The sequence below is a fragment of the Strongyloides ratti genome (genome assembly GCF_001040885.1).
Source record: "Strongyloides ratti genome assembly S_ratti_ED321, chromosome : 2".
NCBI classification, from domain to species: Eukaryota; Metazoa; Nematoda; class Chromadorea; order Rhabditida; family Strongyloididae; genus Strongyloides; species Strongyloides ratti.
In genome coordinates this window covers 10747721-10770610 of record NC_037308.1, presented here as the reverse complement: position 1 = coordinate 10770610, position 22890 = coordinate 10747721, and the positions used below count along the sequence as shown (strand labels likewise).

The window sequence follows — 22890 nt, the reverse complement described above, 5'->3', positions numbered from 1 at the left end:
TTTTACTTTAATATATGAAGAAAAATTTCTTTCTTTAACCTTTTTATATTAATTTCAATGAAAATATATAAACAATAAAATTTAAAATATTGGTTTACTTAAAAAGTGGTTTCTGTTTAAAAATGATTTTATTTATTGCACTTAATGTTTAATGGAATAAACAAGAATGAAATTATATTGTTTCAAGTAAAAATATTAAGTATTTAAATGATTAATTAATACAATCTTTTGATTCTCCTGGAAATTTTCCAGCCAATTCAAGAGATCCTGCATCATACCATTTTTTTACTTGTGTTCCATCAGCAACAAAGCTGTCAGGAATCTTTATTGAAATTTTTCTTGAACAGACTCCTACAAGTGATCCACATTTATGATAAATGTTAATTTTTGGATCTAAATATAAGATGTAAAGTTTATAAAAGAAAAAAGTAATTACCTATAGTTGTAATTTCTTTATGTGTTCCTTGAAGTTCAAATCTTCCATTGCTATCAGTTTTTGTTTCACCCATGAAATCATCAATGTCAAAAGTATCCACATCATAAAGTTTGACCTTCACATTTCTTGCTGGAACACCATTACATTTCAATGTACCTCTAACTCCAACAGACTGTTTTCTTCCAATAAAACCAGCACCAAGAATATTGGGAATAATAATACAAAATGAAATTAAAATTATTTTCCAAATCATTAGTTAAAATGTTATTATTTTAAGATAAATGAAAATTATTGGCAAAGTGAAAGTTTATATGTTGTATAAGAGAGACAACTACTAATAAAAATAATCTGTAAAAATAAAATATAAAATGACTTGTTATTTTGTTTAAAATATTTAATTGTAAAGAGAATAGATAAAAATAAAAGTGACTAATTAAAAACAGAAGATTAAAGGAGTACAAGTTTATACTTTTTATTCTATAGAAATATTTTTACACAAATATATTATCATTATCTTCAAATAAAATGAAAATACTTTCTTTTTGTTATTAATGATTATTGTAAAAATGAGTGTTTATCAAATTTATTAGTAATTAGTTGATGCAATCTCTTGATTCACCTGGATATTTACCAGCCAATTCAAGTGATCCAGCTTCATACCATCTTTGTACTCTATTTCCAGATGAAACATATCTATCAGGAATTTTTATTGAGAATTTTCTGGCACAGATTCCTAATGTTGTTCCACATTTATGATAAATGTTAAGTTTTGGATCTAATATATAAATTATTATTATATTAAATTTAAAAAAAAATTACCTATTGTTGTAATTTCTTTATGACTTCCTGAAATTTCAAAGTTTCCATTACTATCGGTTTTTGTTTCAGCCATAAAATCATCAACATCAAAAGTATCTACATCATATAGTTTAATCTTAACATTTTTAGCTGGTGACCCATTACAAGTCAATCTTCCTCTAGCTCCAGCTGATTGTAATCTACCAATGAAGCCAGCTCCATAAATATTACAACATAAAATTACTAATAAAAATATAATGCTTTTCAAAATCATTGTTAAAATTTGAAAGTGATACTAAAAATGAAAATAATATAATATATTTCAAAGATATATAAATTATTTATCAAAATATTTAATATAATCAACACTAAATAATTTCCTTCATCGTTTTAAACGAAACACCACACATTTATTTATTGAATTATATATATAAAGTATTATACTTAAAACTCTGACAAACAGATATAAATAAAATAAAGACACTTGCCATGTGTTTACATTTCATTTTTCAAATCACATTTAATTTAACAACATTCTAATTTATGTGCAATGTCTAATGGTATAACAAATAAATTTTATATTTAACCAACAAAAAAAATATTATTTTTAAAGATAATAACAATTTTAAAATAAAAATTTTAATTTAATTTATTTGTACAAGACGCTGAAAAATTCATTTTTGTTTATCTGAATTTTGATCTACCAATACACAAAAATCAAGTAACTATAGTTTTATTTTGTGATTAAAATTTAATAAAAATAATTTAAAGGTCATTAAATATTATGTAATAGTTATGACTAAAAATTTTAGTTTATAATATTTTTTTATAAAATTGTTTTTAAAGTTTATTTCAAAAAAAAAGTTTTTCAAAAAAAATATATTTATTAAAAAATATATTTCTATGAGAGGGAAAAAATTTTAACAAGGGATATACATATATTGCAGATATTTTTAAAATAATTTTATAAATTAATTTGTTTTATTAGTGATAAAAAAAATATAATACATATGTTTTTTATTAAAATCATATAATATGTTAAAAGTATGTTGTTATTTAGCAGATTTTAATTTATGTGGAAGTAATATAAGCTAGTAATTAATATGTAAAAAGATTATAGCTTAAAAAAAATAGATTTTTTAATTGATAAGATATTTAACGACACATACCCTATGAAGTAAAAAAATTTTTTTAACAAACAGTTATCTTTTTTTTTCTTTGAAATTAAAAATTTAGAGAGTCATTCTTTTACGCAAGAAGATTTTATTGACTTCTAACGGAGTACAGTATTTTAATCAAAAAGAAAATTTACTTAAAAGCACTCATTAAATTTTTTTTTTGAAGAAAAAAGTTGAAAAGTAATAAATTTAAGGATTATACATACATATTTAAATGGATAGAATAATTCAATTACTTTCAAAAAATAAATTTTAATATCAAATTAATCTAATTAAAGTTTAGTATCAAGCAATTGAAAAAAAATTTTTTTTCTTATTTCATATATTTTTCTTTAAACTTATATTAATTTCACTAAAACTAAAATAAACTGTTATTTGTTTTTGTCAAATAATTAGTTTTTGTTAGAAGATAATCGTTGAATTTAATTGATAGATCAAACTTTTTTTATATATTTTAATGTAAACAATTTTGGTACTATTCGGTTATATCCCCCCCAACTTAAAGTGATAGAAAGTACTTGATATTTGATAACATTTTCTCAAATAACATCTTTATTACATAAAGGAAGTAGAATGAACATAATATAAAATACAAATAATAAATAAACTTTTTTTATATATTAACTGATAATAATAGGTAACATGATGGGATTTGATATTTGAATCATTTTTTTTTCATTTTATGATAGAAATTAATGATAAATTTAATTTTTTTATTCATATTGTAGGAAGGAAGATGGAAAATTTGATAGATTTATTTATTTTTCAAAAAAAATATTTTTAAGATATGTTTCTATCACTTTAAGTTAAGAGGGGATATAACCGAATAGTACCAAATTACTTTATTTTTGAAGTGATAATAAAAAAGTTTTTATACTATTACTATTTACAACTTTATTTGTGTTTTAACACGTTTTTCTAGAAAAATGTTTACGTACAGAAAAATACTACCTTTTTAAATTTTTTATTTATAAAAATTAAATTGAAAACGATTTTAAAATAGGTTAAGAATATTTATAGAAAATATTAAAGAGTGAGTTTTAAAAAATTTTATTACAATTTTTAGATATTCATATAAGTATATTTTGGAGGTCGATTTAATTAGCATGTAAGTTTAAAAAAATTCATTTTATTACTATTTAAATTTTATTTTTCAGGTTTACTTATACACAAATAAGTATAAAATTAAATAAAACTATTTAATTGTTTTTTTACGTCTATTGTTTATTTTAATTTATATAATAAAAATTATTTTGTATTAATTTATTGCTTTATTTTATATTAAATATTAAAATTATTATTTATTATATTAATTAACAATATTTTCAATGTTATTTACAAATTTTCTCTTAAAATGATTTTTTTTAACAATGTTTTTTTCGTGATATTTAGAGGTGAATTTTCGAATTGCCGTCAATTTTTGTAGCAAGTTGATTTTCAGTGTACGGGGTTAAATGTAACTTGTTAACTATAAAATTCCTTTGGCTTTAGATCGAGTACGAATTGTTCCACTAAAAGCATTGTCACCAGATTTTACATTTTTACTGTGATCAACAGACTTTGTAGAAGCCTTCTTAGGTGTCTCAGAAGTAACTTCATTAGTAATATTCCTTTTTGCACTTATTGAAAGTCCTCTAGATCGAGATCTTGATTTTTCCATACTTACAGTACCAGGAGCTTTCTTGGGAGTTAAATCATCATCAACTTGGTCAAGTCTTTTTCTACTTAAATATTGAGATTCATATGATGGAGTGCAACGGCTTTGTCTAACTTTTGTACTTTTTATTTCATTGATGGATGTGGATGTAGAAGAACCTTCATCTGAACCAGTGGTCGACTCTTGGCGTTCTACCTGACGAATTGGTCTTATTGGTGTTTTACGAATAATCAAAAATTCATCATATTCTGTTTCACCACTTCGAGCACCAAATTGGTAAAGAATGATTGCCGTTACAATAATAATTGAAACAACAGAAAATATAAATTCATTTTTGTTATCGTATTTTGTTCCACAAATAGCATACCATTCTAATGGAACATTTTTTTCTTGTTGTTGAGGTGGGTTTTGTCCAGGAAGACAGTGAAAATCGTAGTAAGTAACTTTCATATTAATAGGACAAACAAACTTCTGGTACTCAATCCCTTTAAACAATCCAACTTCTTTGCACGATCCAATGGGTTGGTGAAGACCTTCAGAAACAGTATTAAAAGGATCTCCAACCAAAACAAGGGAAATAAAAATAAATTCTATAAAAATAATTGTAGCAGAAATTTCGTCAAACCAAAATGGATTTCCAATTTTAGCCAAACCATAGTTATTTGATCTATCAAATGAATAAATAACAGTAGAAAGAATAACAAAATATAATGTAACAATAGTAAAGTAGCTAATATTATAGTTAGAATGGATATAGAACACTGAATGATAGAAAGTTGAAATTGTAAAACCAAATGCAGTAGAACCCGCAAACAGAACAACTCCAAATTCACGAACAAACAATCTCCAGTCAAAAGTAGTTTTTAATAATATTATTCTTGAAAAATTTAAAATAAAAAAGAAAGATATGACAGATAATGATTGTATAAAGTATTCAGCGACAGGAACATTAAACGAAGTCTTTTCACTAGTCATAGGATGCCATTCATGCCATTGAAACCAAAGCAACTTAGTACCAATAATTGAATATGGTAAATAAAGTAGTGTATAAACTAAACCAGCACTAACTGCTTCAAGTGGATAGGGAAGTTTCAAACGCCCAGCAAGAATGTACGATGAATATATAAATGTTGGCATAACCCCAAAAGCAACATGAAGTGGAATCCTCATACCAAAAAGTGTTAGTAGTGATTGTCCATGAAAAACATAATCCCATTCATTACCATAACTGATTCTTAATAATTCAGAAGAAATAGAAAAAATACAAATTCCAAGCCATGTATAAATATATCTTCCACCATGACGTATGGCATGAACCAAAGTTAAGATCGAAAGAACTACAAATATTCCCTCAGCGAGTAAGAAACTAGCATGGTTATCGTATAATTTTCTATAGTCTTGAGCTTTACAAGCCCAATCAGCAATCTAAATAAAATAAGTGAATGAAACATTAAATAAAAAATAAACTTACTCTAACAATACTAACAACTTTTTCAGTAATTGTTTTTTTGGTTGATTCCTCAACACCAATAGGCAAGTACTTAAAAAAGTACTCGTTTAAAAGATAATCCATTACAATATAAAAATCCTAAAAAAAAAAAATAATAAAAGTAAGAAGAAAGCATTTCGTCAACCATTCAGGTCAGTGCTTTATAAGTAAGCGCGCGCGACCAACTATCGCAATTTAAAGTTTACGACGAACGCAAAGGCGGGAAAAGTAAGACACATTGAAAATATAGTATGTGTACCCAACGATGAACATACCTATGAACAAAAAAATTTTTTTTGATCTATTTTAACAACAAAATTTTGCAAAAGTTATTTTCAAAACAAAAAATAGTTGGAAAAGTGCAACTTATTAAAACCATAATTAATATTGTAAATATATTTTATTTACAAAACACAACTACAAAAATGTAAAGGAATGCAACAAAAGAAAAAAAAAACAAAGGTTAGTACCTATTAAATATTATAACTTTTCTTCAACCAACAATATACCTTCTTCATAAAGTTGTTGCAAGAAGTTCAATCCTATAGTTTCATTTACATTGCAAGAATTAAAAAGTTTTTTTACTTTAGAATATTTTGGATAATTTCGAATGATCAATTCACATAGTGAACATATATCTAGTGGTACTCCAACTGTATGCTCATGAGTATTTTCTAAATTACGAGAATTTTTCATTCGATGAATAATATAGGAACCACCGTCACTATCAAACAAAAGTCTTTGTGTATGTTGACGGATAAATCTAATGGATGAGGATAATTTAATTGTATATGGCTCAACATCAAGTTCTTTTTCACAAACAACACTATGTTTTTTCTCTGATTTAGTTAACTTTGGAGGAAGTGCGTTTGTGAAGTATTCCTTAGCCATATTATCAGCAGCACAATCAAGATTATCTCTAAATAATGTATTAAAAGTGGTAGACAAGACAGTTAGAGTATCTTTTATAATTTTAGCATTTCCTTCATCTTTTTCATTTAAAGTATCTGCTATTCCCATATAAGTAAAGTAGTTAGGTGGTAGTGATTGTCTAAAGTAAGGAAATTCTTCAGCCATTGATTCTATAATAGTAGGAGCAATCTTTTGGTATATGTTGATAAAAGTATTTTGACGGGATAAACTGATTGTTACATGGTGAGATGTACGTTTAGAATCAGTTTTAGCATGATGAATAAAACCACGAGGAATATAAAGTAAGTCTCCTTGCTCAAGCCATCCTTGAAATATAATTTTGTGACTTTTCATATCTTCATCGCTAAAATTTCCAGATGATTGCAATGGAAACATTGAATGAATATCAATTGGAGCCCAAACAGTCCAAAATTTGCGTCCTTCTATTTGTAAAAGAAAGGCATCAATATCATCCCAATGAGGAGAAAATCCAGAACTTTTAGGTGGGGTAATGTAGTTGTTAGCGCCAACAAATGCATTTGTATATTCTTGTAAAAGATCACATACATACCAAATATTATCGCAAAATGATTGTGGGTTAACACATTGAACACTTTTTCCATCAGCTAAAACTTTTTTAACATCTTTAGATAAAACACGTCCCTTTCCATTATGTGTAGTTCTTTCTCCGTTACTGTATAATGCAACGTTAATATTTTTTCCATATTCTAAATTATTTTTTTCAATCATTTTGTAAAAACAATCTGTTGAAAAAAGATTTCCATAGTAGTATATATTGTTTCTTTTAACATTTACACATTTCTTTCCATACATATCTTTCATAAAATCAGTGAGAGGTACTCCATCAATTATCCATTGAAAAAGATTTTTTCCATCATCTACACTACCATCCTTTGTAGAAAATGGCATTTTTTTCCAATTAAATTGTTCAATTCCAGATAAATCACAAGTATGTTGATAAACATCAATCTCTGAGAATAATTTCTTTTCCAACTTTTTAATATCTTTTAAAACAGCATCTCCTCTGTTTAATTCATCGTCATCTTCATTCATGTCTTCATCTTCTTCCTCCTCTCCTACATATGGTGGATCATAAATGTAACTACGGTTTCTTTCTAAATCAGCTAAATCTTCAGCTTCAGTATCCTCAAGATTTTCATAGTCAGATGGCTCGGATTCATGTTCTTCTTCAATATCTGAATCGTTAACTTCTAAAGCCTCATCAAAAAAATCAACGTCATCATAGTCATCATCAACTTCGAAATATTCTTCATCAGCGAAATCTTCATACGATGACTCATATTCTTCATAAATTGCATCTTCACGACGAAGTTCAATGATATCATCATCTTCGGTACTTTTAGAATCATTAATACAATCATTAGTTACTACTTTTAATGATGATTTTTGATTCTTTACTTCTATCTCAGAATCACTACTATCTGATGCAATAGCTGTTTTCTTTGATTTTTTCCCTTTTTTAACATGTTTTTTTATCGGAGTTAAATTGTCTTTATCAGTACAATCAGTTGATTCTGAATTATTTGTTTTTCTTTCTAAAAAAATATCATTAATACTTTAAGTTGAAAACATACTATTATTTTTAGCATATTCAGAGGATAATGAGTCCTTATTGGGTTGGCGTCTTTTCATTATTAGTAAAAAGTTAATAATAATTAGAATCCACCAGAAATATTTCTTTTACCTATAAAAAAGTTTGTTTTTAAAAAGCCCATGAATAAGAAAACCGTAAAAAATTATTAAAAAAGAGTAGTTATTATAATTAATATAATTTAAAGAATTAAAAAAAAAGGTTGAAATTTCTCGTATATTATTCAAAACAAGAATTAAATTTTTGGAAAATATAAGTTCCCAGATATTTTCAATATATAAGAATTACAATTGAATAATTGAAATGATAATTTTATTTAAATAGGGTGTTCAAAGTTATCGTTTTAAGATATATTTTTGGTAAATTATTTACATCAAAAGTTAAACTGTATTCATGTTAAAATGAATCGCGTGTCTAATATAAGAAGTATCCAAACTTTGAATGAAAAAGAATTAACATCAGGAGCTGCTGGTGATTATACTAAATCATGGCATCGACAATATAAAGATTCAGCCTGGATACATATAAATGGTCTGTCTTATGACTTAACAGAAGGTGATGTTATTGCTGTATTTTCACAATATGGTGAAATTGTAAATATAAATTTAGTTAGAGATATTAAAACAGGTAAATCCAAAGGATTTTGTTTTTTATGCTATCAAGATCAAAGATCAACTATTTTGGCTGTTGATAATTTAAATGGAATAACTGTAAGTTTTAAAAATTTATTCTTAAATTTATTTTTTTAGTTATGTAAAAGAATTTTAAAAGTTGACCATGTAGAACAGTATAAAGTTCCTAAATTTAAGGAATCTCTTGATAAAGATATGAAGAAAATTTTAGAAGAAGGTTGCGCACCAAAGCTAATAAAATTAAGTGATGAAGAAGTTAAAAGGTTACAGAAAGAAGAACAAGAAAGATATAAAAATGTTGTTAAAAAGTGTGATGAAGTGTTACCTTTTGATGTAGATTCAGTTGATCCTGACTTATTAAAAACAATGAAGAAAATTAAAAAACGTGAGAAAAAAGAGGCAAAACGCGAAGAAAAGTTACGGAAACTGGAGAAACGTCTTGCTTCGGCGGAGGCAGACAAAGGTGACCCAGATAAAATTGATCATTGGAGTTCGAAACGAGTTAAACTTGATAAAGTAATTGGTGAAAAAGATCTTTACAATAGTAATCCAAACTTTATGTTCAATAAGGAAAAGAAACTTGCCCCACCTCCACCTTCACATAATGTAAGGCCTAATTTTGAGAAGGCAGATTGGCGTGATATTGAATTATTTAAAATTGTTCGGGAACAAGATAAGATAGTTCATGGAGAAAAAACACATAAATGGAAAGAGCCCGAAGCATTTATTCCAAAAAGATTGGCGAAATAACTGTATTACATTTTTTTTAACAATAATTAACATGATTTCAGCAACAAATTAAAAATCTTTGTTATCATTTTGTTTTGGTAAAATTATTTTTTTAATAAAAATATGTAAATAAATTTTATATTATTTTTAATCTGTTAGTTTCTAATTACGACATTTTTTTCTAACTTTTTATAGAAAATAATTTTTATAATAATGAAAAATATCATTTTTCATTTGTTCATTATTATTGCAAGTAAACAGAAGAAAAATAAAATAAACACTGGAAAAAAAGTTTGTTACATTCCTGAAAATAAAAATAATTAAGATTAAATACCACGAAATTGAAGGGAAAAATTTTTCATAAAGGAATTTTAACTTTGAAATTTTCACGAAAAAAAAAATAAACAAAACAAATTATTATAATAAAAAAGAAATTTATTATTCTATAGTACAATCATTAAAATAATATATGATAAACAATGATATAAATAACTAATCAAAAAAAAAATCTAAAGTTCATGAAAACACATGAAAAAAAAAATTTTGTATTCAAAATCTTGAAAATTTGCAGGAAATCGTTTTTGAAAAAAAAACTACTTATACAATTCTAACTATAATAATTTAGGCGATTTTTTGAGGATAAAAATTTGATTCATAAGATTTTGCTTCTGATAAGAAAATTTCAAAAATGTAAACGATGTAAGAATAAATTCTTAACATTCTTTAAATTGAAGATACTAAGATTCTGATTTTGTATAAAGACATAAAAGCGTTTGGTATGCATGATATTAAAAAGATTTAGAATATAATTCTTGTCCTGAAACTTAAAATAGAAATCTAAATAAAGTAAAAAAATTCCAAAGGTTTCATATTTAATAGTCAAAAATTATTTTGTATCAACAAATTCTAATAACCTTTTTTAATAATTAACAAATATTAAAATTTAGACTTTAAATTTTTTATTAAAATATAATTTATACTTCTCTTTTAAAAAGATTCTTCAAAAAAAAAACAATTTTTGTTTCTCCAAATTTAGAAACAAAAATAATAAAACAAACTCATATTTGTATTATAAAAATTGTTTATTTTCAAAATCTTCCATCAAACTAAAAAATGACTACTGATTACTTTTTTTTTTTATAAAGTTTAGATTAAAGAAAGGAAAGGATAACAAAAATATATATTTATCAGAACTTAAAAACACCAAACAATCTTTATAATTTAATTTTTTTTAATATTACAACAAATTTTTTTTTGATCTAAAAATCCTATCACTTAAAGTAATTCATAAATTTAAAAAGTTCATATTTCTTTAGTATCATTAACAGGCATTAAATAACAATTATTTATTTATAATCTATAGATTATTTTGAGATTATTATGATAACTTTTCAAATAATAAAGTCAAAATATTTTCTTTGTAGATATAAATAAAAATTTTTCAAAAAAAATTTTTTTTAATAAATATACAATATCACACTTAAACAAACATATTTTAATGTTGTAGGAGGAAAGGATAAATGAGCTGAAATGAAGTAGGGGGAAGAAGAAGATAGTTGGTGATGTTTCAAAAAAGTGTATATTAAATTAATCTAGATAATGGAAGACAAGTAATTCAGAGAATTAACATTTTGATAGACTATATGTTGAAAAAATATATTCAAATTAGGTAATTTTCTTTGTTTTAAACAATTTTTGATAATTGTAAAAATTTATTTGTAAAAATTTAAATTTATCTTTTAATGAACTTTAAAAAGATGTTATATAAATTGTGGAAAAAAAAATATACAATAAATAAAGTAAAGTTATAATTTTAAATTCAATAATTTTACTTGATAATAGTTTTAAATAATTTAAAATTTTTTATGAACAACTATAAATATATTTTAAACTAACATTTATTTTTTTTTAATTTACTTTAAAAATAGTTATTTTTAAGCAAAGTTTAATCAGATAAAGTAGTAAAAAATAAGTAATCTTAAGATTTTTTTTAACATAACAATATTACATTTTTGATATTTTATTAAGATGATTTTTAATCAATCGTAAATTTTAAAAATATAAAGTTTTTTTTTTTTATAAAAAAATCTATGTTGTGGTGTTTGATGTGTTAATTTTATTTAAATGATTGTATCGTCTGTTATTTAATTATATCAATGTGTTCATCATTTCAATTTTTTTATATTAAAATATTAATAAATATTTTAAAATAATTTACATAGAATTTTTAGTTATTTGTTTAAATGAGATAAATAAATAAAATAATTAATGATAAATTCTTTAAAATTAATTTAAAAGTTTAAAATTATTTATTATAAAAGTAAAAAAAATAAAGCGTATTTGTTGTACAAAATAAATATTGAAATTACCAATAATATTAATAATATATAACACCAAAAAATTATTTTTTTAGTTAATTATAATTTTAAAATAAGGAATAAATTGGTATATTTAAAAGTTATAATGTCACAATGCTCCAACACAATATAAATTTTCTAAATAAAATAATATTTAAATAAAGCTAGGACAATAAAAATCAAAATGTTCCATAAAAAAAAGAGTACTATTTGAAATATTACATTAGATAAGCTGAAGTACATTTTAAACAGTTTTCTGTATAGTGAATAAAAGTCATGGGTAGATTTTACAATCTTTGTACCATCAGTTATATATCCTCTTTTTTTTAACTACTCTTTCACAATGTAATATTATGTTTCTTTTTTTTGCTTTTAAATTGGTTAAATTTTTTATTAGAAACCACAGAGTTAGTCAATGTGTTTAATATCAAGAATATATATTGTATGCATATTATTTTTAAAAAAAAAATTTAATTTTTAATATTTATTTATGGATATGTATTCATTAATATTATATTTATTATAATTCATTTATCATTATTTTTGATTTATTGTTCTCATCATTTAATAATAAACAGTGATTATCTGTTTTTTAATATTATATTATATTTATTATATTATGCTTAATTAAAGTTAACTACATCATATTAAAAAAAAAGTTATTTCATTTTACATACAAACACACTTTTGGATGGTAATTTTTAATATAATTATTTATTATGTCTATTGCCAAATAATTTATAAAATATTTCTTTTTATTACATTAAAATAAAAAGAGAAGATGATAAGAGTTAAAAGAAAATGAATTATAATCATATTAATATGCAAGAATTGAGTATATTTTTAAATTTATAATATTTTTATCAATTTAACATCATGTCACAAATAAATTACTCTTTGTTGAAATTATTATTACCATCAATTAGTTTGATATTAATAGAATATATCCAACAATAAAGATATTAGATAGGCAACAAAAATGTAATATTAATTTTTTTTCTACTCAAGTACTCTAGATCACATTTTATTTTACTTCTCTTGAGAATGCCTTTATTTCTTTTATTATGTCATATATATCATTTATTAAGATATTTAAAATATGTATTAAAATTAAACTATTATTAATAGATTTTTCTAACACACATTTAGATAGCTTGATTTTTGTCAAAAAAAAAAAATCAACTTTAATTTTAATAACATTTAATTGTGAAAAATAATAATGTTTTATCTTTTATATTACAACTATTACATTTTATAATTTTTAAAATAAAAATTATATTAACAATGATTTGTTTAAACTTAATTAATCTAAAATTTTTGTCTATTAAACATTAAGAAGTTTTTTTTTAATTTTTATTAACATTATCTTTGTTAGTTTGTTAATTATAAATAGTTCAAAAATTATTATATATTTTAAATTGTTATTTTTCAAATTTTTATCACCATTGAAACTTTATGTACTTAATTAATTTAATTAAATAACAACTTTCATCTACTTTTTTTTTATTATAATAAAAATTTTTGACCATAATATTTTTTAAACTTTTATTATTATATATATTGTTTCTATTTATATATTTTTTTTTTTAAATTTAACATTTTATTTTTTAAAAAATTAGATAAAAACAATATTTATTTGCAATTTTCTATTATGTTTCTGTTGTTGATATTTAATGAGAAAATAATTAAAAGAATGGTAATATAGTAAACAAGTCTAAGTTATGATATAAAAGTTTCTTTTTATTTGTTATCCTTTGTTCTTCAATATTATACAATTATTAATAAGTTATTTATAACCTATTTTAGATTTAAAGGATTTTATAATAATAATAATATATTAATAACAAAAATAAGTATATTTAAAACTTATAAAGTCATGCAATATTATATTTCAAATGTGACTTTTATTTTAACTTCTATACTACTATCATTTCTTAATTTTTTTTTAAAAAAAATGGTACTTTTAATAAAAATTAAACTTTAAAATCATCTGTTAGTTTTGTTTTTACCCCCCCCCCCTCTTTTTTTACCAAAATTTATTACATCTATTTCTTATTTTTCTATGTTCTAATGACCTATAGGGATAAAACATGTGCTTCAAAAAAGTACACTTCTACTATAAATAATAACATTAAACATACCACTGAAACTTTTTGTTTTTCAATTGTTTTCATTACTCTAATCAAGTCATATTTTTTCTATTAACAGTTTAGTTTTATAAATATTATTTGATGAAGATATAGTTACAATTAGTAATGACGTAGTAAACATCACAAATATTTATTTATTTTAATCAAATTTTTTTTTAAAATATATTTTTTTCCGATTACTTTTTGCAGGTGGTAAAAAAATAATTTCATTTATTTTATTAATCGTTTTTTTTTAGCTATAAGGTTATTAAAAAAAATATTAATTGCAATATTATTTAAATAAAATATAACGATATTAATTTGGAAGAAAAATTATCGTATATTTATTTTATTACTAAAATTATTTATTGTTTTTTTTTTCTTGAAACTCAATCACTCTGGATCACAAATTAGAACTTTATTTAAGTCAACATAATTCTTTTAAATTTCCATCATGGGAAGGTGGAAAGAAAAATACTTTGATAAAAGATTTAAATTCTGGAAAAAAAATAAGAAAAAAAAAGGTAAGATATTATTTATTTATTGATAATATTTTTATAAATAATAAATGGCATGATTTTTATATTAAAATATAAAACATTTGTTAATTATAATAATACAAAGTACGCAAATATAATTGATAGGTAATATAAAAAGATAATAAACAAGATAATGATAAGAAATACATACTTTGACAAAAATTTACATATAAGCGTATATTTTAGAAAAAAAAAACTTTCTTAATAAAAAAAAAATTAGTTTTATTTTGATATAAAATATTGATGATGTATAATCATCATATCAAATTTATATATAAAAACGATAGGATGTTGATAATAAATTTATAGACAAAAAAAAATCCTTAGTATATTTATTTTAATAGAGAATTGAAATAACAAAAAAAAAACTATATACCTTTTTTTGTGAGATTTTCAAGATACATTACTGACGCAATTTACAAAAAGGTCCCCATATAAATGTGTTTTATTTTTATTTAACATCTAATACATCTAATCTTCTAATTACAATACCCCTTAAAAATATGAAACATTCTTTTTTAAAATATTGACATTTTTGTTTATAATGTTCTCTTTTGTTATCAAAATATATAAAATATTTTTAAGGTTTTATTGGGAAATATCAATTTAAACAAATTGAAAAGATTTTATTAATTGTTTCATGTCAAAGAAATTTATTATTTGTATCTTTTTTTTTTTTTTAATATATTTTAATAATAATCAATTTTTTAAAATATATTAGCTTATAGTGAAATGATTGATTTTCTTTAAATTACATTTATAATTTTGTAAAAATTAAAATTTTCACAAGTTGATTAATTTTTTTTTCCTTTTATCAATAAATAGACTTTATTAAATAAATAGAATTTATCAAATAAAAATGTATTTTTGATATTGGAGAATTGTTAAGATTAAAATAGATATTTATTTGTAATTTTTGATTCATATTAAAAATAAAAACACCTGTAAGATAATGTAGAACTACAAATACTAAAAAATGTTTTCTTATATATATATATATATGTATTTAACGATGGATAGATAAAAATAAATGTAGAATTAAAAGTACATTTTATTTTTAATTCTTTATCTATATTCTTATTATATATAAAAATAACATATTAATTTCATAAATTGAACTACAATATATGGTATTATTTTTGTAGTGAAGAACTGATTGATATCGTGGTGGTATAGTACATTTAGCTTGAATGCTAAAACTTAACTAAAATATGATAACATTATCATAATACCAATCTGGGGTCTAAAATATATATTTGTACAAATGATAACATTACTGTGTTCCTTGAATATATTTCTGTAATAAACTATATATACTGATAAAATTTTTCTTCTATACTTTTCTTTTATCATAAATATATATAATAAAATGCTGATTCTTTTTATCTATTGATGAATGATTCTTTTTGGTTCCAACTATTTCGTTTTAATTGTAGTAAAAAAAAAATCTTTTTAAAAATAATAAATTTTTTATTTTATTAATTTTTATTGGGTTGAAAAATTAATAACAAAAATAATAATAAATATCTAAAAATTATTATATTGAAAATAATCTCTTTATTAATAAATAAAAAAAAAATAATTGTAATTTTTTTAAATTTAAATGAACAAAAATATTTTCAAAATATTCATTTAAATATATATATATTTTTTTAATTTTATATTTAATATTATAAAAGTTTATCTAAATTTATTTATTTTAGTTGTTTCTAGGAATGAGTGAAAATTTTGAAAATATTTCTTTTGTTGGTAGTCAAATTGGAGGACATCCATATAAATATATGATATTATGGTTGATTGTTTTTCTTACATCTTTAACAATAATTAGTGATCCACCAAAAGAACCTAAACAACCTGATTTAGGTTTTACTAAATTTGATGCTGAAGCAAGAAGAGAAGTTCTTTCAAATATTAATTTTTTTGGTGGAAATGTAAGTTTTATATAATTATTTATTTTACTTATATATTTTAAGGGAGAACCATGGTATATGGGATTTTTTGCTCATGCCTTACCAGGAAATAATATGCTTGATGTAGAAACTTTTAATACTTTTAAATCACAATATTTAAAAATTTTAAGGACGCCTTTATCTACATTAAATGATAGTGATATTGTAAAAAATGTAACATATCTTGATATTTGTGATCCATTTTGTACTTTCAATGATGTTGTTTTTGGTTTTATGGATGGTTACGCAACAAGAGGTCTTCTAGCATTATTTTCTGAACCTGATCCAATTTATTATCCAACATCAAAAATGTTAGGATTTGATGTAAATATTGGAAAACATTTTTTTGAAAGAACATATGATTCAAAAGATGAGATGATTGGTGCAAATATATCAGCTCTATACTTTACAACAATGGTAACATCAATTGAAAAAAGAAAACTTCTTAATATTTTAGAGGAAAATGTTTTAAAAGTTGTTGAAGAATTTAATAAAAATCCAGAAAGAAAATTTAATTTAGTATGTATTGGTACTGCTAGAGTTGGAATGGATGTTAAAGAAGGATTATTACATGTTAGCAAATTTTATCTTACTGGAATTTGTTTGTATATTGTTGTCTTTTTAATGATGTTTCATTTTTTTATATCATGGAAATTTGATTTTGGCAAAAAAACAAATTATTTATTTGGAATTATAATTTTATTAATTCCTATATTTAGTTCTATAATTGCTTTAAGAATTCAAGTATTAATTTCATCTGAAATTAATTTTTTATTTATTAGTTCTCCATGGATTACAGTGGCATATTTTTTAGGTAAGTTATTAATTATATATTTTTTTTTAATATTTATTTTATTAGCAACTTTAAAATCATTACTTCTTCTTCAATATTGGATGTATTATAATTCAATTCCAACAGTATATACACAAACAGTTGTCTCTGATTTTCAGTTAAGAATAACAGTAATGTTTGGAAGATTCACAAAAATATTTTTTACTTCTATGTTTTGTGATGTAACAGGACTTTGTATTGGAGCATTACTTGTTCCTTCAGCATATAGTGAATTTTTATATTTTATGTTACTTTTATCTCTTTCAATTAATTTTACCATACTATTCCTCCTAACACCATTATTAAAATTTTTCAAAAAAGGTAAAAAGACAGAAATGATTGAATTAGGATATAGGATGGCTTCAATTGGAAACAATAAAAATATAAAAAATAATAATATTAATCATTATTCTTATACAAATTCATATAATCATGATGAAGAATTAAATTTACCAAAAAATGTTTTAAGAAGTAGGCAAATAAGAAAAAAAATAATACAACCATATTCTGATTTTATGACAACTAAAGTTGCTGCAATAATATCAATAAGTATAATGATTGTATTATCAATTATTATTCCATACTTCTATCTTCCATTAGTCTTCTCACCAGATTCCAATTTTATTTCTTTAAATTTTAGGCAACTAGTATTGCCTGACTCATTGACAGTTGATGGTTTTAATATAGTTGAACATAGAGTATGGCCAGATTCACTTGCTACAGTTTATATTATTCAAAAACCACCAAAAAATTTTAGTGATGAATCTGAATTTGTTCCATTTAAAGAAATGATAGATGATTTAGAATTAGTAAAAGAAAATGCTGGAAGAAATGCAAATCAAATGTGGTTATTTGATTATATGAGAGTAACAAAACAAAATTGGATTGAAACAAAAAGTTTAAATATGTCAGGTTTTAAAAAATTTATTACAACATTTCCATATAAAGATTGGCAAACAGGAACACGATTTGAATTTTTAATTGATCCAATAACAAATAAAGAAACACCAGTAATTACTAAGATGCTTTTTATGGCAACTCATAATAATGTAACATCAATAAAAGAAAAACATACTCTTATGCAAAAAATAAGAAATAAAGTTTCAAAATATCGTGAAAAATATGATGTTGTTCCTTATGACACTGATGCATTAAATATTGATATTGTAGATCAATCACTTCAAACAAGTATCTATATCAATGTATGCCTTGTTGTATCATTAATAATAGGACAAACATTTATAACACCAAAATTAGGATTAGCTTTGATAGGATTATACATAATAATATCATCATGTGAATATTTATATATATTGGTATTTCTATTTATTGAACATTTGACACCATTTAGTATCGTATCAGTATTTTTGGGTCTTCTTATGTTATCAATTTCATTGTCAATAATTCTTTATGAATTTTATCACCTTAATGATGTTCATGGAAGAAGAAAAAGAATCAATTTTACAATAACAAATGTTATGTATGTAATATTAATTTCTACAATTTCTATGGGTTGTAGTTTATTACCATTAATATTTTCAAAAGTTTCTCTTTTTTATGAAGCTTCAGTTATTGTGGAATGTACTATTTTAATTATACTTTTTCAAGGTATTTTCATTCTTCCAAGTTTATTTGGTTTCTTTCCAAAATCCATTACTATGGAATAAATTAAAGAAATTGGGTAAATAGATTGACAGGAAGAAGAACATATTTAAATATACGAGGTGATTTAAATTTTTAATGAAAGACAAAAAAAAAATTAAAAAAGTAATAAAAAAAATAAATGTTTTAGGTAATTTTATTTTTATAATGCCATATAAATATATTAGAATTACAGACTTTATTAATTATTGAGTATATGATTTACTAATCATTGTTGTAATTTTTTTTTTAAAATTAAAATTGATATTTATTAAAATTCTTTAATAAAATCATACATAAACATTATTTTTTTTATTTTTTAAATATAAATTTGAATGTTTTGTAAATTTTTAATATAATAAAATGTATTTAAAGAAAAATAAAAATAGAATTAAAAAAAGTTATATTGATTATAAAAATGGTTGTGAATTCTACTACAACAACGAATATAGAATCAAATTTATCATTTTCTGTTGAAAAAATAATAACACGTGTTTTGTCAGTTGCTAAAGAGGGTCAGATTCTTGAGGAGATTGTTAGTTTAGATGAAATCAGAGAATTAGTAGATAGGACAAAACAAATATTTATGAAACAACCAGTTTGTCTAGAAATTCAGGCTCCAGTAACTATATGTGGTGATGTACATGGTCAATTTCATGATTTATTAAGACTATTTCATCAAGGTGGTTTTCCAAATAAAACAAATTATCTTTTTCTTGGTGATTATGTTGATAGAGGAAAACAAAGTTTGGAAACTATAATTTTTTTAATGTGTTATAAGATTCTTTTTCCAAATAATTTTTTTCTTCTTCGTGGAAATCATGAATGTTATAAAGTTAATCGTCATTATGGATTTTATGATGAAATATCAAGAAAATATCAATGTATGGAGTTGTTTGAAGCTTTTGGATCAATGTTTGAACGTATGCCTATTTCTGCAATTGTTGGTGATAAGATTCTTTGTATGCATGGAGGATTATCACCAGATTTAAAAAATAGAGAATGTCTAATGAAAATTAAAAGACCTGTTTGTCCATATAATAATAGTTTTGTTTGTGACTTACTTTGGTCTGATCCAGATCCACTTACTAAAGGTTTCTCTTCCAGCATACGAGGTGTTTCTTATTTTTTTGGAGCTGATGTTGTAAATAAGATATGTGAAGATCTTAAAGTAGATTTAATTTGCCGTGGACATCAAGTAGTTCAAGATGGTTATGAATTTTTTGCTGATCGTAAAATGGTAACAATCTTCTCTGCACCACATTATTGTGGTCAATACGCAAATAGTGGAGCATACATGACAGTTACTAGTGAATTAGCATGCTCTTTTACTATTTTAAAACCTTTCATTTATAAAAAAAATATTTCCAGTCAAATAATTAAAAAATAATAATAAGAAAAAACGTTTTTTTTTATTTAAAATGTTTTTTTATAAAATTTTAACTGCTCATAATTTTGTACCTACAAATTTTAATGTAAAAATATATTTATCTTAATAAATTTTATAATATTATTATACTTATTAATATGTCAATAATTTTTTACGTTGACTTAAGTAAGCTTGTATATTATCCAAAGCTTGAACAAGACGAGGTTCTTTAGTAAGATATTCTGTTCTGAAATAAGAATCAGCTTTTGGAACATTAAATTTTTCAATATTTTTAATTTGTTCTAAAGAAAGATTAGGTAAACGTATCCTTTCCTCAACTGGAACTAAAATTTTAGGAAATTTTATTGGTTTTATATTTTCTTCTGAAATGGTTTTCTTTGATTTTTCTATAGATCGTCCTACATTTTTAATAGATTTTTTACTTGCCATAAATTTTTTAACTGATTTATAAGGTTTTATAACTTCTTTTTTTGATATAGTTTTTCTTGATAAATTTTTTTTTGATCTAAATGAAGAAGATATTTGATTTTTACTTTTACTAGAAGTACTAATTGTATAATTTTGTCTTCTTGATAAATTTTTATTACTAATATCTTTACAAGATTTTTGTCTATCTATTGTTTTAACATTAACTTTTTCAAATTCAGAAGGAATACAACAATTTTTATTTGATACATTATTTTCTTTTGTTTTACACCTTTTATTTTCAATAGATGTTTTACCACAATAAACAATTAGATAAAGTAAATTACTAATAAAAAGAATACATTTAATAGAAATAAAAATATATTCTAAATAAAATGACATTATTAAAAATAAAATAAAAAAAAATTATACAACTACATTCATTGATTATTTCATTAATTATCTTCTATATATTATTAATATAATTTGAATGTAAATTAATTAATATAATTATTCAAATATATTTCAATTTAATTTTATACTTTTTTTTTTAATATTTCATATTATAATTATTGATATATTTACTAGATTAAACTATATTTTTTGCTTATAAATATAAAAATAATTGATAGAAAATATTAATATTTTCTATGTATAACTAAAAAAAATATATTGATAAAATATTTCCTTTTTTAAGAAAAAAGATTTGATAATGCAATATGAAATGGTAGTAAAGTAAAAAAAATTAAGATACAATAAAATGAAATCGTTAAGGATAATATAATTTGAAAAAAAATATTTACCAAAGTCTTCTGACATATTCTCCTCTGACATCACGTGGTGTTCCAAAAGCTCCCATACCACATTGTGAAGCAAAATCTGATTCTTTTTGACCTGACCAAAATGGAACTTCTGGATCACGAGTTAACTCAGCTGGTAAATCTTCATGGGTATCATCAACATATGGAGTATATGTTCTACGTGGCATACCAAACCCTGTCTTTCCAGCTTGTGATTCAAGAAAGTTTACACCCATTTGATATGGAATCATTCCTTGGGATCTTTGATCTTGACCTTGAAGTGTAATAATTGTATTATTTCTGAAAGCACCAAATCCAGTCATACCACCTTGATTAGCTCCTAAAAATTAATAAATAATTAAAATTATGTATAAATAAAAAAAAATAATTAATATATTACCTTCTTTCCATCCTGTAGTCTGTCTTGATATTGCAGATTCATCATTTGGCATTTCTCCTCTAACTTCATCAGTATATTTTGTAATATTATGTCTTGGCATACCAAAACCAGTCATACCAGCTTGAGTAGCAAATCTATTTGTTCCCATTTGAAGATGAATGAATCCTTGTGATTCACGATCTTGTTCATCTGTTTTTCTGACATCAACAATTCTTGGCATACCAAGTCCAGTCATACCTTTTTGAGATGCTAATTTATTGGTACCCATTTGAAGTGGAACAATACCATCAGAAAGACGAGCTTTTTCTTCTGGAACTTCAGATGCACCACCAGTTCCTTTACTTTTGTAATTAACATCACGAGGTGTTCCCATTCCAGTCATTCCTTTTTGTGAAGCAAATTTATTTGTACCAGATTGAAGCCATGTTGAACCACGAAGATTTTCAATTTTTTTTTCATCAGTAATTTCTTTAAGATTTTGATGTTTATCTTTATAAAGTACATCACGTGGAGCTCCAAAACCAGTCATACCTTTTTGTGAGGCATATTTATTTGAACCAGATTGAATTGGAACAATACCTTCAGATTTCATAAGCTTAGCTTTATCAAATTTAGATGGTTTTCCTTGAGAATAAAGTTCTTTTTTTTTAAGAAGAGTTTTTGGTAAACTTGGTAAACCATGTTGTTTTCCTGGTGTTGGAGATTTTAATGATGGTGATAAAACACTAGGATCAAGATTTGATTGGACTGGTTCATCATTTTCATCAACTTGTTGATCTTCAACCTCGTCATTAATTTGTTCATCCTCAACGTCAGACATAATGGAAATTGTTTCTAGTCTACAAAAAAAAATATATATATATAAAATATTGTAAAAATAATTCAAATATTAATAAAAAAATATTAAATAAATCCAATATTACAAAGAAATATTTAAAATAATTGTAAAATGGAACGTGATGATATTTAATTTTATCCAATGAT

General features: G+C 22.8%; 8 protein-coding genes across 8 annotated transcripts; 3 read left to right on the top strand and 5 right to left on the bottom strand.

Moving 5' to 3' along the window:
- Window positions 1-211: 211 nt before the first annotated feature.
- On the bottom strand, window positions 212-689 carry SRAE_2000343400 (Transthyretin-like family and Immunoglobulin-like fold domain-containing protein; the record flags this gene model as incomplete). Its single annotated transcript, XM_024654626.1, has 2 exons — window positions 212-393; window positions 437-689. The coding sequence occupies 2 exons, from the start codon at window positions 687-689 to the stop codon at window positions 212-214; spliced, it is 435 nt and encodes a 144-aa protein (XP_024507979.1).
- Window positions 690-1029: 340 nt separating this feature from the next.
- On the bottom strand, window positions 1030-1508 carry SRAE_2000343300 (Transthyretin-like family and Immunoglobulin-like fold domain-containing protein; the record flags this gene model as incomplete). The annotated part of the gene is made up of 2 exons (XM_024654625.1): window positions 1030-1211; window positions 1256-1508. 2 exons carry the CDS (start codon window positions 1506-1508, stop codon window positions 1030-1032), a joined length of 435 nt encoding a protein of 144 aa, XP_024507978.1.
- A 2372-nt stretch (window positions 1509-3880) lies between these two features.
- On the bottom strand, window positions 3881-8144 carry SRAE_2000343200 (Bifunctional lysine-specific demethylase and histidyl-hydroxylase NO66; the record flags this gene model as incomplete). Its single annotated transcript, XM_024654624.1, has 4 exons — window positions 3881-5494; window positions 5541-5609; window positions 6144-8047; window positions 8087-8144. The coding sequence occupies 4 exons, from the start codon at window positions 8142-8144 to the stop codon at window positions 3881-3883; spliced, it is 3645 nt and encodes a 1214-aa protein (XP_024507977.1).
- Window positions 8145-8504: 360 nt separating this feature from the next.
- SRAE_2000343100 (RNA-binding motif protein, X-linked 2) lies at window positions 8505-9485 on the top strand (the record flags this gene model as incomplete). The annotated part of the gene is made up of 3 exons (XM_024654623.1): window positions 8505-8730; window positions 8767-8813; window positions 8853-9485. The coding sequence occupies 3 exons, from the start codon at window positions 8505-8507 to the stop codon at window positions 9483-9485; spliced, it is 906 nt and encodes a 301-aa protein (XP_024507976.1).
- A 4919-nt stretch (window positions 9486-14404) lies between these two features.
- Window positions 14405-18937, top strand: SRAE_2000343000 (Patched family-containing protein; the record flags this gene model as incomplete). Its single annotated transcript, XM_024654622.1, has 4 exons — window positions 14405-14474; window positions 16203-16420; window positions 16463-17252; window positions 17298-18937. The coding sequence occupies 4 exons, from the start codon at window positions 14405-14407 to the stop codon at window positions 18935-18937; spliced, it is 2718 nt and encodes a 905-aa protein (XP_024507975.1).
- Window positions 18938-19329: 392 nt separating this feature from the next.
- Window positions 19330-20301, top strand: SRAE_2000342900 (Serine/threonine-protein phosphatase PP1-beta catalytic subunit; the record flags this gene model as incomplete). The annotated part of the gene is made up of 1 exon (XM_024654621.1): window positions 19330-20301. One exon carries the CDS (start codon window positions 19330-19332, stop codon window positions 20299-20301), a length of 972 nt encoding a protein of 323 aa, XP_024507974.1.
- A 132-nt stretch (window positions 20302-20433) lies between these two features.
- Window positions 20434-20730, bottom strand: SRAE_2000342800 (Hypothetical protein; the record flags this gene model as incomplete). The annotated part of the gene is made up of 1 exon (XM_024654620.1): window positions 20434-20730. The coding sequence occupies one exon, from the start codon at window positions 20728-20730 to the stop codon at window positions 20434-20436; it is 297 nt and encodes a 98-aa protein (XP_024507973.1).
- A 775-nt stretch (window positions 20731-21505) lies between these two features.
- SRAE_2000342700 (Calponin repeat-containing protein) lies at window positions 21506-22726 on the bottom strand (the record flags this gene model as incomplete). The annotated part of the gene is made up of 2 exons (XM_024654619.1): window positions 21506-21846; window positions 21907-22726. 2 exons carry the CDS (start codon window positions 22724-22726, stop codon window positions 21506-21508), a joined length of 1161 nt encoding a protein of 386 aa, XP_024507972.1.
- Window positions 22727-22890: the final 164 nt, after the last annotated feature.